Genomic DNA, 16,669 nt, shown 5'->3' on the forward strand with positions numbered 1-16,669 from the left:
TACGTAATATTCATAGTCTAAATAACGCTGCATCTTGGCAGGGTGAACCATTAATTGGCATGTGCACGGTAAGAATCGGTTAGGGTCGGTAAATTTAATGTGGCGTACGCATGCGCGAGAAAGTTACAGCGACGAGTGTGACGACATGCTCCTGTGACTGAGAAAACCGGAAGTGTAAGCAATGGACTATATAAGCAAACTACAAACTGAAGTTTCACATTATAGTGTTGTCCTTAGTTTGCTTCGGTTTATAAGCCTTTATATCTTGCATCCGGTTTTTCCTCAATCAGTAGTCTCAGCTCTGTCTGATTTCGTCTCCAGTCTTTGCTCTTTGTTTCGATTTTAGGTCGCCTGGGTAATTGTATCTCTGATCATCTCGGATTCTTCACTCACCTGGGTCCCAGAGTTGGGAGCTTCTTCCAGGTACTAAGCGTCGAATTCGCTCCAAACTATTCCACTTTCTTCTCTGAAATAGTAACAATTGTTATTGTGACGCTGCTTCTGAACTGTACATTTTGTTGAAGTTCACTCGTAAAAAATAACACAACAGTTCCTTCCAAATCAGCCCCCTCATCTGCGCCCTTTGCTACTGTATGCAGGTTACTGTTTAATGTATAACGTCACCTTGTACACAACCGAAAGTATTTAGGAAATTTCAAGCAAGTCAGTTAGTTAAGGTCACCCCAAAATTCCAGGCTGACAAGTAATTTAATTGGTTTTCTGAGTCCATCTGTTATTTTTTTTTGACATTTCAGTTATTTGTAACTGTGAGTCAGTTGCTGCATGAACTTGATTAGCCGCCTGTGTCTAGTCTTTGTTGAATGACTTGAATGTGCTTTTGTGGCTAGTTGCATTGGTCTTTTTGGTGAATGCTGCACTTCATTATACAGCCTCTGAGTTTGTCAGTGATATTTGTGTAAACTACTTACTGAGCTTAAAGAATGGTCTGAAAGGAAAATACGGTTTGAATCAAATTACAGTTAATGGCGGTATTTTACATGGAATTTTCGCAGTTTTAAAGTCTTACTCTTCCATTAGCGGTCACCCACATACTGAGAACCGCAGTTGTTTTAATAAGCACATATTGTATTTTTGCAGAGAGGAAACATGTGTGAAATGGTGCTTGTGGACATTGGCTGCAGTAACTGTCCACAAGATGGCTGCTTGCAAAAACGCTTGAAGGATATGTCTGCCATAATAGACGATGAGACATATAGTCATATATACATTATGACTGACAGAAATTCAGAAACACAAAAAAACCACGTGCAAGCTACTTCAACACTCCTGGAGAGCTTTGCGGGTCAGAAGGAAAAAATTCACATACTGGATGAAGGCTGCGTGGCATCCTCTTGGTACAGCTTTAAACAAGCCGTGGATGAATTGGATCTGAGTGCTGTGCTGGTTGTTACGTCCAGCCAGAGGAGGAACATGCTGCAGACGTACCAAAGCTTACTCTTCACCGCGGTCTACAGCTTTGAGTATAAAACTTTGTTTGATGACTCGCAGTGTCCCATCACCAGCAGCCATCTCAGCAAAAATATCAGAGAGGAAGTGAAGGCTTTCCTCCGGAATTTACCTGCTGTCACTGGAGAGATTTCTATTCTTAGGTCGTCTTTAATATCAGGTGAGTTTGGATGTTTTGTTCTGAGTTTTTAACAGATCTGTCTAAAGCCCCAAAACCGGAACTTTATGCATAGAAGTTTTGCCGTTCCTCACTATTAAAATGAACCGATTTAAAGGTGACACACAATGTGTGACCCAGAGAGCCGATTACGGTGATCTCATTTGTAGCTAATTAAGTAGCATTCACTGGTTTATAATGCATTTATAGCTTCGTAGACAATAATGGTGAAGCGGTCATTACGAAAAATAGGAAGTCAAAGTAATTTTTTTACTAATTTATACAATTGGATACCCTATTGGAGTAAGTGAAGTGAATCACTTTGTCAGGGTATCAGCAGAATGGCACCGTGCTTCCTGCTGTCCATGCTGGGTGCTGTTAGGTCTAAGAGTTCCTTCTACTCCATTGACTGTGAGGTGAAGTGTGTAACTAACAGGCTTTTTTGCTCTTGAACATCTCTAGACAGCTTTTCTCATGGTTTCACTACCAGAACAGGGGGTATCTCCTACATCAGTACACTACGGTCCCTTAACCTCTTCAGCAGCTCCAGGCGCAGGGACCCAAATGTAGTTGTTGAGGAGAACCTGCGTCGCCTTGGCCTTCAGGCTGGATTTGACCCCGAAAATTTTCGCCTTATAAAAGTAAGCTGTACGGGACCCAGAATGCACCCATAAGTTCATGCAAAGGTCACACATGCTGATTATCTGATTGTGGGTACTGGTCACAGACGGATCATGCCAGTGATGTATGGGTGATTGGGAAACCAGAGCCCCCAAGCTACGACGGCATGGTAACCAACCAGGTGGGACTGGTCATTGCTGCACCCGGAGCTGACTGCATGCCCTTGCTTTTCACGGACCCTGTGGCAAAGGTCATTGGCGTGGCTCATGCAGGTGAGCCCTATACAGCCTCACAACTGACACAATTGATATGATTCCAGGAAGCGTTGATGGCCCTAGAAGAAATTTACATTGATAAATATACAGCGCTGGAAAAAATTGAGACCACAGCACAATTTTCAGTTTCACTCAATTTTTTATTTATGGGTATTGCTGTAAAATACATATATTTTTTGCAAACTCCAGCCTGACTCTTCTCTGTTTCTCATTGATGAAGGGCTTCTTCCTTGCTTTATGGGACTTCAGTCGTGGTTCTAGGAGCCTGTTATGAACTGTCCTAGCAGTGAGCTTCACACCACTTAATGTTTCCCATTATTTTTGAAGGTTACTTGATTACATCCTCCGATTCGTGATGCACTGTTGGATAAGTTGACAGTCATCTCTGGCATTAGAAAGTTGCTTCTGCCCTCTTTCTGGCTGGTTTTTAGTTATTGCCAGTGTCTCTTGCTTCACATTGTTCTTGTGAACTGCTGTCTTGGAAACCTTGAGCCTGGAAGCAGCCTGCTGTGCAGTGTACCCTTCTGCCAGCAGAACCAGGATTGAACCATGAATTAAAAAAGCAGATTCCAGAACTGTATATACTTCTGTGTTAAAACGTTCACCTAAAAAGGAGTTTGTTTCCGATGCCCAAAGGTCAAGATTCATATTAATTTGTATAGTAAAGCTTTCTTGCCTGTATATCTCACAGTCTTTTTATTTCACAAATGATATTTAGGTTGGAAAGGTACTTTGAAGGGGGTTGCTGTGGAAATGGTGAATGCCATGGTATCGGAGTTCGGCAGTAAGCCATCTGACATCGTCGTGGTCATTGGCCCGTCTGTGGGCCCGTGCTGTTTCACTCTGGACCGAGATTCTGCCGAAAAGTACTATGCGATTCATCCAGACTGCGTCAAAGCTAGGGGTTCTACACGGCCTTACATCGACATCAGACTAGCCACAAGGTAAAGGTGAACATTACTTCAGTCTGCATTCTGTCCAAACTGCTCTGATTCTATCTTGGAGGACCAGTCTTACCTTGAACTGAAACCTGTGGGTTGCTTGTAAAAAATCCATGTGGTAAACTGATGCACGTGCAGTACTTTTCTGGGAAGATTCTGTTTTGTGGTGACCTGTTTGAAATAGTTTTACAAACCATATAGAGAACCATCTATCAAATGTTATGGGCTCAGTTAAAAAATGTTTTTGCTATTTTCAGAATTCTCCTCCAGCAAGCTGGGATCCTTCCTCGCTGTATCCAGGACAACACTGTGACTGACAGACCCCTCCTTACACTCTGCACGGCCTGCAGCCCTGACACCTTCTTCTCCCATGTTCGTGATGGGATCAATTTTGGCACACAGATCGGTTTTTTGTGGATTAAGAATCAGTCTGTCAGTGGGTGAACAATTTGGTTATCAAATAGGATATCGACTGAGCAGGAAAACGAGTCAACTTTTATACAACAAAATTGTATTCACGACATAGAATGTAAATGCACAATGTTGAGTATTTTATTTCATCAGGTGCTTTGAGCATCAGAATCATTTTACTGCTGGTTTTAGTTCAGACTGTTGGCTGAGTGTTTTTCACATAGCCCCGCAATTCATAAGTTGTGGATTAAACAGCTACACTTTAGTTTTGTATCTGGAGTTTTCATGATGTCCTCATTTGCATGGGTTCCCCCGCTATACTCCTAAAATACATGGTTAGGTGAACTGGTATCTCTAAAACCCATAATGTGGGAGAGCACCCTGTGATTGGCTGGTATCCTATCCAAGGTGTGTCCCTGTGCTTTGTTTCACACGTAAAACAACCCTGCATTGGATAAGAAAAGGATTTTGATTGTATAGTATTCTAAAATATATTAATTCCGTGCATATTTTCAGAATTGATTTGTTTTCTAATCAGTTTTAAGAATGTGTTTTAAAGCATGATACGCTTCCTGTAACTTACCTGGAGTGAACTACCTGTTCTTTTCTGGTCTTTAAAACAATGGAACGTCAGGTTGTGGGGTCCGCTGTGGTTAGATCCATTCATCTACCGCATCCTTCAGTTACACTTCTGAAACTCATGTAGGAAAAATTTGTAGATGGGAAAACAAAGTTGGTGGATGCAGTAGTCATCATAGAAAGAGGAATTTTATTAACCATTGAGGGAATTGAGAGCCAATGTCACAATGAACATAAGTGCGACATGCAACACTTAAAACTGAAATGCCCCGTGGGGCCTTCCTGTGTGATCATTCGTTGATTTTTTTTTTATTATTAATGCCATTACTTGCATATGTGCAGTTTGTAACAATCACAGTGAACTGTTAACATTGCCCTTGTCACAAGAGATTTTGGCTAATAAATGCATCACTGCCATGGTAGTCAAGGCACATGAGAAACCTTGAAAGAAGATTTATATACGTTAAATGCACGTGTAAGTCTGCTGTATTTCATTAGGATTTCCTATTTCAAAGTTCAGGCAATGCAGTATAGCCCAAGCCTTTTAAGATAGTAATAGTTCATTACGGTGGGCTACAGGGAGCCAAGCACACGCAGGTCAGAATGTTGCCCCGTTAGGCCGCTGGGTGGGTGGCTGCCATTTGGTCCCCTTTGGGGGCAGCATGCGTCTCCGCAGGCTGCTGTCCATGGTGCTTACTGAGGTTACTGTGTTCTGGGTGGCATGAAGACTCGGGTCAGAGTCCACACCATACAATATTTTTATTCAAATCTACAATCGTTATAAGAAAATATGAGACTTCATCGCAGTGTTTTGGAAACTTGTAGCTGAATTTGCTCTTATATTAGTCATGAAATATTGTATGTTACAGAGCCAGTCTTTGTCCAGGCAGTTTATGCATAAAATTATTCAAAAAATTGTCAGCATTCCTTCACATTCACATTCCTGAAATGGGTATCGAAAATAAAAACTGATTTGCTTTAGAAAAAATAATCCCAATCTCAAAAGCATGCAGTACTGCTGGGAAATGAAAAATTTGCAGATGATTGTAATCCTACAGAACTGTCATGGGTGCCCACATATGTTCAGGTGGAGACCTGAACAGTCACAATAGAATGATTTGCTGTCCTTGTGCTTCTGTATTCATTTTCATAATTTGAATATCAAGAAATATTTTTTTTGTCCATATTCAGTCCATCCACCCAATTTCTGTAACTGCTCATCCTATGCAGGGTCATGGAGGGGTCCAGAGCCTACCCAAGACGCTATGGGCACAAGGCAGGGAACAACCCATCGTAGGGCACACTCACAAACCATCCACACACACATGCACACCAACAGGTAATATATCTACATTAACGCCAGACAAAATATGCATTTTCATTTCTTTATTGAAATTTGAGAAGTGTAAGTGAATTGTTATCGTTTCACTGGTTTGAGGAACATGCAAGAACATAAGCAAACATCCTACACATTGATGTGGACCCACAGTAGGCAGAATTACCTGTAGAGTGGGCTTACTGTGACATACTTGGAGTGCTTTACCGTTAAAAAGAAAAATACTACAGATTTCAAATGAACGATGGTTTACAGTACAATTTAATGCAAAAAAAATCAGTCTTAAATTGCATGGAAGCAGCATTCATGATTTACAGCATTAAAAGACCAACCAAATTTGTCTGACATGACAGCTGAACATTCACCTATACCAGCCAAATTGTTCTCCCTTCCTGCTTCTTATTACAGTTCAGTGTTTACAATAAATACATATGTCTAACTCATTTAAAATTGAGCTAAACTGACCAACTCCACAAATTCTCAAAGCAGCTGTTACTGCTTTAAAGGCAGGAACTGAGGTGGAGGAGAAGCATTTATCTGCACTTTACTAAAGGCAAGAATGAGCACTTAAAATGAATACTGAAATTACTTCCATTCATTGGGCACATTTAGCACATGTCAAAACGAATGTACTGACGTATGTTATAGATTGTTGACTATATAGTGAAATTCCAATGAAAATCTCTTTTCAGTTCCGGTACCAAAAGCAGAGATAATGTGTCAGTGGTCATCAGAACCTCTTCACAATCTTCACCAAGAAAGTGCTTGCTCTTAAAATTGACTCACAGTCTCCAAAAAAGGCCTATTTACACACAAAAGCTTGGCAACCTCTGTACAATCCCGGGGTCACCAATGAATAGGCATAAACTTAAGTCCCTACAATACAGGCACAATGATCCTTTGAGGCGCTTTTGCGTGACATTCTCAGTGATCTTGGTAGTCCATGGGTTTTGGTTTAGAATTATTTCCGTCAATAATCATTTCACCCTAGACGATTGTCCGAGATGTGTAAAGTGTTTCAAAGCATACTGCTGTCATGTGTCAAGTTTCGAGTGTTAAAATGTGCAAATATTAAATCGAACTGTTCAGTCTCTGCAGAACATTCTTGCCTCGGCCTTTAGTTTGTCTCGCTGGGTAACCTTGTGCTACGCAGAAGGTCCAGAACTCTGCGAAGCCGACTGCGCAGGTGGGGCAGACTGCTGGGCCGCTGCCCCTTGCGGCTGCGTGGATGCTGGCGGTGACCCGCTTTGGACTTGGGCCTGAAACTGTGCGAGCTGCTCTGGACTGGCCAGATTTTTCAGCAAGCTATTCTCCTGCTCCAGCTGCGAATTCCTTTCAATCAGTTCTTTAATCTGCTCCTTTAAGACCTCCACCTCCTCCCGAACGGCATACATCAAATGACTTTTTACTAGGTCCTACGAAGACAAAATAAGAACAGTATATCAGGACAACCGTTTCCTCATTAAATATTTTCAGATCCTGTATAAAAGTGCTGTTAATAATAGTAATTAATATAGGCAGAGGCCGTCATAGGCAGACTGTTAGGCCCCTGCCATCGCAAAGGCAAAAAAAAGATTTGATATATCTATTGTATTGAGATTAAACATTTAATTTGTTATAAAATGTTAAGGAATCTGATGGTAAGTAATACTCTTAAGTTCATTTTGATATTTACACTGCCATAAAAACTTGTTTTGCAGGGACATTGGATTTCTATCCATGAACAAACAAAATGGCTGGTCGGTGGAGCACTGAGCCAGTCCGCTGTCCAATTACACCCTTTCTAAGGCACTGGGGTCTCCTAGCAACAGTCGGGGCTGGGATACAGCAGGAGAGTCTTTCACCTGCACTCCTTGGATATTAATATGTAAATCTTTTAGTCCCCATGTCAAATCAAATATTTAAGGTATGTAATCATTGCTACTGATTGCAGTAAACGAACATCGGTTAAATCACTAAAAACCTCCGAAGTCAAGGTGCAGCCCTGCACACTTCCGGTAGTCCAACACAATAACTGCCTAATATGCAACACCTCCACCAATAAGCTGGTTCATTTAATAAACTAATGAAAAGAGTAGCCTCGCATATTTACGATATCAATTAAACATTTTCCACTTACCATTGCTTGTTCAATTTTGTTGTCTATGGCCACCACGTTAGCACCTGAAGAGCTAGAAACAAAAACGGAAAAATCCAATTAGTATATAATGATATTAATGTGATATTAATAGTATTATTAATAGTGAAAACTTTAATGGTTTATCGATGGGTCTGTCAAATGAATCAGTATCGTAATAAATATCGTGCAGCTTTGCATTCCCCGTCTCTCGAAGCCCGTAAAACAGACACAAATAACCTATTTTAATTACATCAGCCTGTACAGTAACTGCTGTAATACATCAATAATGCAAAAAGTATTAATATGCATTACGTCGTATCCGCTCTTACATACAAACCTTTGCAGGCGAAGAGTATTTGTTTTCTTATAAACCAGACTAAGTCTAGAGAAGCGTTGTGCAGAGGTGTGTACGTTCAATCTTCGGCAGCGGTAAGGGTGTTAAGCGAGACAAATAACGTCAGCGTCCTTTTCCTTCATGCCCAACATTTATTCGGGACATTTTTTTAAAAAAGGTGATTTGAAACGGTATTTACCTATTATCAAAAAACAGCGATGGATTTTCCGCACTCAGCAATGACGATAAAAACGATTTAGAGAAATTTCGGAGCTGACAAACACCAAAATCCATCGTCATAATACAGCAAGGGGTAGTCATGCTACAGCGGCCACCCGCCCCGAAACGGCATTATGGAGACGCATGTTCGCCGGCTGTCATGGCTGCACTCTTCTTATGCGGAGTTCGAGGTAGCTTTTGCAGGAGGAAAAAGTCGGATTGCCAGCACAGGCGGCCAGCCCGCAGAATCTCGCAGAACAAAGAGCCTCCCAGGTCAGCTTGTCCCGGGCTGCCGACAATCCGCAGGCGCCATTACATTTGCATAATATATGCAGGAAAAACAGCACAACCCTGCATCCCATTGGCGCACAAAGCAGCATTACTGACTAATATATGTAGGATCGTCCCTTACGCTACAGAATACTCAGGAACGTAATACAATACAACAAAATACTGTAAGATCAACTTTCTCCCGTCTTTTCAAGGATGTTCGTTTTTTCGCACACGTCTAATGACCCCTGGCAAATGTGCTGCTTCCTGCTGGCTAGTTATAATAACCAGGAGATAAACGCATACCGTTCCTAGCTCACGTGCCCCCCTCCCCCACCCCTCAACGTTAATAATGTAGAACTAGATGCTCTCAATTTCCTACTGCACTCTCCATTCATCACCCATCATCTTCCCTCTGCTTTCCCAGCGGCAGGTCAAACTACATGTCTTTCCATGGCGACAGGCTCTAGCTAAGGATCCCTAGATGATCCAAGCCTGCAGAGAGATTTAATCTCTCCAGCATCTTCCTCTGGGCTTTTGCTCAGTATGATGTGGCCAGAGCACTTTCTTTGGGAGCCATTGTAAGTGGCATCCTTACATATGCCTGAATATCCTCAGGTTATTCCTTTTGATCGGAAGGAACACTGACTATTGAGGACCTTACAAGCTCCTCACCCCATCACAGTAAAAGAGTATAGAAACCCTGTGGAAAAACATAATTCTGACAGCCTGTACTTGTAATGTCGTCTTTCTTTCCCCGACGTAAGGATAGACAGACAGACCATGAGTCTGAATCTACAAAGGACCTCAATGCTAACAAAACTCAGTCTCATATTCCATCTCACTCTCACTCATGAACAAAACCCAGAGCAATCCATTCTAGCCATCCAAAAAGCCTCGTATTTTGAGGTGTCAACTTTCATAAGGTTAAAAGCATGACATCATGCGCAAATATATACCAGGCACCTTTTCAGCCACAGTTAATATTTCATACGGTACCTTGTCATGAAAATTACAAGCAGGAGTGAAGGCAAGATGCACCTTTCATAGGGGCTTCTAAATTGCTATATTTCTTCAATTTTGTGCCAAGAATGCAGACACAATTCTTATTGCATTTATACAGGAGACAAATGGCAAGTAGAGTCCCGGTACTCCATATTCCTGCACTACAGTGCTGAATTTAAAAGGCTTCCTCCTCTAACGACATCTTGTTCTTGCATATTTTTCCACAATGAAAGGCTTCAGATCTTCAAACCTCGATTGTTAGTTATTCAGGTATACAGTAGAGCCGTCGCAACTACTTGATTAAACTCGTTTATTAAAAAGCATCTACTAAAAATTTTCCTTCTCAATTACTTGTCAATATGGAGGAAGGAAGACAGAACATGCAAGACGAGGGTCCTGATAAAGAGCGAAAACGTCATTTGCGTGGATGCAATTAGCTAGAATTACAGCCCAGGGTGCCGTCGATATAAAACTCGCCGGCTCCCTAGTCAACGTAAGCACAGTGGTTAAAAGTCTTGGTGTCACTATCGACTCAGCCTTGTCTCTAAATGTTCACATAAACAACATGATTAAAACAGTTTTATTCCATCTGAGGAATATTGAAAATCTTAGAGCAATGTTCTCACGTCAGGTGGCAGAAAAGTTGGTACACGCCTTTATGATTAATGAACTCCAGTTGGTGCCGAATGCTGCAGCACTAACAAGGACTAGGAAACACGGGCATGCCAGTCCTGTACTGGCCTCACTCCAGTATTGTAGTGCAGCAGAGCAGCATATTTTTGAAGACAACAGGAAAGATTTCGTTTCCAAAAAAAGGATAGCATTTTATTTCAGGAGTGCACGCATGCATAAATGTGAAACACTGATTAACTTGTTTCACGATCACATGCACTTACTTGATGTGCACAGTAAACATACATCCAATAAATACTGACTGAAAGATGGCGTGTAATGAGATCTTCAGATTAGGGCTGCCTTGATTAGTCGACGTGGTCGATGACGTCGATAAATATTTTAAAAATCGATGCATCGTTTTTTAAAAATTAAAGAAATTACCTTTATGATTTCTAAAACGATTCATTTTAACACATGAATCCTTTAATATCACTGCGTAATTATGCAAGTAGTTCAAATTGTCACCAAACAAGAAGGTGGTTTGCAGAGTGTGCAAATTCACGATAACATACTACAGGGGCATTCATGCTATGCAAGAGCACCTGAAGAGAAAACACACAGGAACTATTCTGAATGATGGACTGCAAGAGTAGGCAAAACCACTGGAAGTGTTGTCTGTTTATTAAATTACCATTAGAACGGAGAGCTTTTTGTCCTCGTAGCTTCTAAATACACTCATTATTAAAGCCATAAATTTGTCTGCCTTAGAATTCCCATTGAATATGTGTTTTGGCTATAATCTGGGCTTATTCTACGGTGAATGATAGTGGAAGTGTGTTAGTTCATGGGCTTGTTGGGACCCAGGGTCGTCAACTTTGGTCAGCTGACTGTTGAGAAATTTTTAAATTTGAAGGTCTGCGCACTCACGTAAATGTATGTAACAGTTTCATTACCTTAAAAGTCTGCACGTTTCGCAAACTACCCCAAAGCTTTCGATGTGGCTAATTTTAGGTTTGTAATGGAATAAGGTAGGTTTGCTGTAAGATTTCTTGCATGAGCGTGAGAGTGTCACGCCAGATGCGTGAGAGTTAGAAACCATGGGAGCCAGTACTGTGATCGTAAACAAAAGCTGAAACAAAAACACTAAATAAAAGAAAATTTATGAAACGAAATAAGAATAAAAACTATATTTACCAAAACAAAAGTATCTGACTGCAAAAAGTGCCGCCACCCGCCAACATCTTTTACCTTATTTAACCACAATACCTCCCCTTTTAACAGATGTTGCGGCTATTAAGCCATCCCTTCCTTCTTACCAACTTCACTATGCTGCTTTCGCTTCCATCATATACCAAAACAGTCACATGAGGCGTGCTCCTCTAAACTAATTTATTAAGCAAAACGATATACCAAATTTATACAGATTTCAAACTTTTGGCCATCACAATACACGTCCTATAAATATTTTAGACATACTATTAATATCGAATTCTGGGCGAAAATAATGTCCGTACCGAAAAGCTGGTGTGCATTATCTAAAGCCGTGTAGTGACATACAGTATGTTGTTGTGAAAATAAAAATAAACGGTCAGTTTCATTTTTGATTTTTTTTTTGGAGGCATATTAATCGTTTAGTTTAAATCAATCAATCCTTAAAATAGTCATGATTAATCCACACAAAAATAGTTGCTAACGGCAGCCCTACTTCAGAGAAATAGGAAAAAAAAAAAAATTAAAACCACCGTTCTCTGCATCCTCCCACAAAGTATCCTATTACAAATCCCCATTACATACAAGCATGGAGAACTGATGACCTCAGTTTTGGCAAAACACGATTTAAACAAAATGTTCATTCCACAGTATAATGCAAGAGTAAAAAAAAAAAAAGTATAGCTCACACTCCAATTGGTCAATGATTGTGCGTGTGCAGTTCTCCCTCCAGGTTTTAATCAAATCATTTTTAAGCTCTAGACTGAGTAAACTTTTTATTGGCTGCAGAAGGGGTTCAAATGAAGAGAACATGGGTCCTCAAGCAGGATGTTGCTTAATACAGTTTCTAACACTATTCAAATACAAACCTCAACACAGTATATATCTGTGGGTGTAACTGTACTATGAACTTCCATACATGAAAAACAGACATACAGATATTTTTTAATATATTTAGACAAGGTGTGTTGGAGGATTTAACATACACGTTAACTTTATGTAAGGGCAAAATCATTAATCGCTCCAGGACACATGCTAAAAGCAATTTGCAGAGTAATAGCCTAACTGTCCAGCAAAAAAAAAAAAAAACACTGAGTTATCATCATCATCATCATCTTAAATCACCACATGAATCTGAGTGGATCCCCAGTCATTCCACAACAAAGATATTTGATGTTCCTATTGGTTAATAATTAATTTGATTAAAAGCTCTTATTGTGGAAGTTCAACATATATGTGGAACGCCTCTGTGGCCGAGCGGGAACTGCAGAGAGCCACTAGCCAAGGACATAGGGGAAGCTAAAATGTGACCTGTCATTTGAGAAAACACAGTACTCATTAAGACTGAATGGGCACTGTTGCCCAGGGGATGACGACATTCTGTAAACTCGCACTGCATTCTAGACTCTCAAACTCAATGCAGAGCTTTGCGGTCAATCACTGGAAGATGGCATGGCAACCAGGGCCACCCAGTTCCAAACAGAATACACTGCAGCCAAAAAGAGCAGCGCCCTACTAAACATCTATTCAGCCATTAAACCAGAAAGATAATTGAATGGTTATGGAAGGGTTAAGATAAGATAAACCCTTATTAGTCCTACGGGTGGGAAATTTGCATTTTACAGCAGCAAAGTGGACAGTGCAACTGAAATAAGCAGAATGTTCCAATCTTAGATTTAAAAGACCATTAAATACTACCACTTACAACATTTAAAATATTTTGGCATATAGTCTAAAATTGCTTATACGGTACAGTTACATGGAGCCTGAAGTCTATCCCAGCCAACAGGCAATAAAGCTGGGGTCAGGTAGGGCATGATGTCAGTCCATCACCTAGCACTTACAGATACACCCAGTCACATACTATGGAGAATATTACGCCACCAGTTCAATTAGCTACAATCTTATTGGTAAAAGCTGAAGCACTCAGAAGAAACTAAGAAGAGTCTTTGCATTTTGCATTTCTAAGCTTGGTGACTCCTACAGTAATCATTCTGTATACACTCCAGTACATACCCAAAGGGGCCACAAAGTAAGCAAGACGTGCTTCTTACCTTTCATCCTCCACCTCTACAGGTGGGTTCTTCAGCAGGCCAGCCGAAGCAGTTAAGGCACTGGAGTCACTGCTACCATCCGGACCGGAGGATGTGGGCATTTCTGAAGGGCCCTCCCCAGCTGCCACCTTGGGGAGGGAAAGTAGGGCCTTGTGCTGAAAAAGCAGCCGCTGAGCATCTTCCAGTTGTGTGGCTGTAATGGACGATCGGCTGGGGTACTGGGTGCTGACGGGCTGGGCCCCTTGCCCTGGTATGATGCCAAAGCCGCTGCAGTTCTGCACTGACACTGGAGGACCGCTCTGGGCATCAGGCAGGAAGCTGGGAGGTATGCTGGGTGCAGGGACTCCAGAGGAACCTGCAGAGGAAGTCTGGGTCCCTGAATTCTGAGCTCCGGTGCCTTGCTGGCGCTCCATAACCTGCTGAGCCTTCGCTAGCGGCTGAGCCAGCCCTGATAAACCGCCAGGCACCATGTGTGGCACGGTCCCAGTTTGGGAAGAGAAAGGCTGCTGAAGGAGGGCTGAAGGAAGGGCTTGAGACCCAGCAGAGTGTCCTCCAGCAATACCCAGACCAGTCCCAGAAGACACCACGGCAGACACATGAGGCATGAGACTTGGTCCAGGTGTCGCAGCCTGTCCCCCTGGCGAGATGACCTGTGGCACAGCGTGACCGGGTACCAACTGGGTAGGAGCTTGAGTGAAGCCTAACTGGTGCTGAGGAGCCAAGGCTGGCAAGCCCTGTGCCGGGCCTGCCTGGGGGACCTGGGTGTAGATCAGGGGTTGCTGGGCAACAGCCGGGTGTATAGAAGCCTGCTGCTGAGACCCTGCTAAACCAGCAAGTCCAGCAGAGGGCGCTACATTAGGCTTCAGGAGCAAGTTCACATCGGGAGCGTTGGCGGAAGCCATCGACTGGGATGTGCTCAGAGAAAGGCTGGCAAGTGAGGCCTGAGGAGCTGGAGCAGAGGAGTATTCCTGCAGCTGGGGGGCAGTCTGCGTGGCAGGGGGGGCGCCCATCTCCCCACTGCTCACACTCTCTGTATAATGACTTAAGGTGCTCACCGTGCTGCCGACAGAACTCCCACTTGTGCAGTCCCGCTCTGAGCATGTAGCACTCTCTGCTGCCCTTTGCCCGCTCTCTGATGGACACGTCGTCGCAGCAGCAGAGGTCTCCTTGTCGTAATACTGTGTACACGTCCACCTGCCTTTCTTGAACTGCTCAGAACTGCAATCTAGTTTCACCACCCTGAAGCGCGAGCCGGTAGCAGCAGGGGCAGGAGCCTGGGACTGTGGGACGGACGACCCTTGTGTTACACCTGCGGTCCCTCCTTGCCCAGCAGCGACGGACCCCATCGAAACTGGGATACCAGTACCAGAGCACACAGTCCCACAATGCTGATGAACCAGACTTACATTTTGGATATGGCCTCCTGTAAGGCCATTGCAACTGTTCAAGTTAACTGGTGCAAGACCAATATTCTGACTGACACTCGAGCCCCCCAAATTAAGCACACCGACAGGTATGTTTACATTACTAACATTGTTTGTCAAGGGATTAGTCATACCATTTGCTATACCTGCAGCTGCAGACGGCATTCCTGTTTCAGCCCCTGAAGGGCCTACAGCGCTGGTACTACCAACCAATGCATTCTCTGCAACAGCTCCCACATTCTGGGTAACACCCGGTAAAATTCCAGTAGAGGATGAAATGCTGGAAACAGCACCCCCTTCTGGTGTCACAGAGACTGCCACTTTAGACTGGGTAGCATGTACCTGGTGATGATGCACAGTTCCATTCACCATGGTGCCATGCTGAAGTGCCTGGGGTAAGGGATGACGGTGTGGTGGCTGATTGGGTGACACAGCGCCTGGAGTGTCCACCTCGTGAAAGTTGTTAAGAGTCTCTTCAGAGGAGCTCCTCTCTGCACCACCCATATCAGTGGCACGGGACAGGGAAACATCCAGAATCTCAGATGAAGACAGGTCCTCAGTGTGTGACTCATCCAAATCATCACAGCTCTCTGTATCTTCTGCAACGCTATTGTTGGTGCTCAGGGAGACCTGAGCAGGAGTAACACTGGTGATCTGGAAACCACTTTTCTTCTTTATTTGAACCCCAATCAATGAGAGCGGCTGCACCTGGGACTGAGACAGGTTAAGGCTCTGGGGAGGGTGCTGGGGCCCAGGGGACGATAACCCACTCGGGGGTGGTGGCTGTACCAATAAGGAAGACTGGTATTCATCAGTCGGAACTGCGTTATTGCTAACATTTGTGGGTATGATCGCTGTCAGCGCAGAAGCACTTCCACTACTGGTGCTACTACCCCTTCTAGGAAATGTTACCGGGTGCGCCATCTTCCTAATGCCTGCCGAATCTCCCGCAGACTCCGGGCGATGCATTTTGTAAAATTCCAGGGGTGGCTTCTAACAGAAATGTAAATAAAAGTAACTAATTTTGACAAAACCGGCGCTGCTTGCTTATTTCAGTTTGGGGAAATACCAACAAATTTAGACAGTGATCACCCGTTCTCATGTAAAATAACGCAACTGTTTAACTTTATTGACGGTTTAAATGCTCCCCCCCCAGAAAATGCTCAACAGCCGGTAAGTGAGGCTGCAGTGCTAGCTAACGTTAGCCAGCAACCCAGACGCACTCGTCCTTTTGTGTATTTAACTACATACAGTTCAACATACCTTTGCTTTTATGTTACTGGCTCTGCACCTATTTAAGCTGATATACTTGCGACAAATATACAGCTCGTATATAATGCACGTCCACCAATAATCCCCATCACTGCAAAGCGAATCGCATTATTTTAAAATTACTAGTTAAGTAGTCAAATCAGACAAGCCGTGGGCAAAGAATGGTCCTTTTCAGCAGAGCCTCCACCGTCTGATTAACACTGTAATTCTTTGCTCCACTCCAGCATGCTTTTTTCGTTTCTTTTTTTTTAATCCAACATTTGCCGTTTCACCCTCTTTCTGAAGCCACCTTCTTCCACGGGGCTGACTATTTCTATGACTATGAGACGGAGGGGAGGGAAGGGAAGGGAAGGGGAGGGGG

The 16,669-nt window shown here is 43.0% G+C and overlaps 2 protein-coding genes across 4 annotated transcripts; one reads left to right on the forward strand and one right to left on the reverse strand.

Moving 5' to 3' along the window:
• Positions 1 to 154: 154 nt before the first annotated feature.
• Positions 155 to 4,137, forward strand: lacc1 (laccase (multicopper oxidoreductase) domain containing 1). The gene is made up of 6 exons (XM_048977872.1): positions 155 to 423; positions 1,099 to 1,627; positions 2,087 to 2,265; positions 2,352 to 2,517; positions 3,239 to 3,464; positions 3,719 to 4,137. The coding sequence occupies exons 2-6, from the start codon at positions 1,108 to 1,110 to the stop codon at positions 3,903 to 3,905; spliced, it is 1,278 nt and encodes a 425-aa protein (XP_048833829.1). The 5' UTR covers positions 155 to 423; positions 1,099 to 1,107; the 3' UTR covers positions 3,906 to 4,137.
• A 1,685-nt stretch (positions 4,138 to 5,822) lies between these two features.
• LOC125709421 (TSC22 domain family protein 1-like) lies at positions 5,823 to 16,669 on the reverse strand. 3 transcript variants are annotated; one of them, XM_048977859.1, is made up of 3 exons: positions 13,613 to 16,669; positions 7,907 to 7,958; positions 5,823 to 7,202 (listed from the first exon to the last, which is right to left on the reverse strand). In XM_048977859.1, the coding sequence occupies exons 1-3, from the start codon at positions 16,003 to 16,005 to the stop codon at positions 6,933 to 6,935; spliced, it is 2,715 nt and encodes a 904-aa protein (XP_048833816.1). In that variant the 5' UTR covers positions 16,006 to 16,669; the 3' UTR covers positions 5,823 to 6,932. The 3 variants fall into 3 exon arrangements, with proteins under 3 accessions (XP_048833816.1, XP_048833817.1, XP_048833818.1); XM_048977860.1 differs by lacking the exon at positions 13,613 to 16,669 and adding an exon at positions 8,440 to 12,002; XM_048977861.1 differs by lacking the exon at positions 13,613 to 16,669 and adding an exon at positions 8,244 to 10,625.

Source organism: Brienomyrus brachyistius, chromosome 16 (genome assembly GCF_023856365.1).
Source record: "Brienomyrus brachyistius isolate T26 chromosome 16, BBRACH_0.4, whole genome shotgun sequence".
In the NCBI taxonomy this organism is placed as follows: Eukaryota; Metazoa; Chordata; class Actinopteri; order Osteoglossiformes; family Mormyridae; genus Brienomyrus; species Brienomyrus brachyistius.

What these genes read in the sequence shown, in the direction of transcription:
- LOC125709421 (XM_048977859.1), bottom strand. Translation starts at nt 16,005, where the DNA reads ATGCATCGCCCGGAGTCTGCGGGAGATTCGGCAGGCATTAGGAAGATG. An exon ending in GTAGAGGTGGAGGATGAAAG is followed by an intron (nt 7,959 to 13,612) that starts GTAAGAAGCACG and finishes TTTTGTTTCTAG; the next exon opens with CTCTTCAGGTGCTAACGTGG. An exon ending in ACAAAATTGAACAAGCAATG is followed by an intron (nt 7,203 to 7,906) that starts GTAAGTGGAAAA and finishes TTGTCTTCGTAG; the next exon opens with GACCTAGTAAAAAGTCATTT.
- lacc1 (XM_048977872.1), top strand. Translation starts at nt 1,108, where the DNA reads ATGTGTGAAATGGTGCTTGTGGACATTGGCTGCAGTAACTGTCCACAA. An exon ending in TAGGTCGTCTTTAATATCAG is followed by an intron (nt 1,628 to 2,086) that starts GTGAGTTTGGAT and finishes GAACATCTCTAG; the next exon opens with ACAGCTTTTCTCATGGTTTC. An exon ending in AAAATTTTCGCCTTATAAAA is followed by an intron (nt 2,266 to 2,351) that starts GTAAGCTGTACG and finishes TACTGGTCACAG; the next exon opens with ACGGATCATGCCAGTGATGT.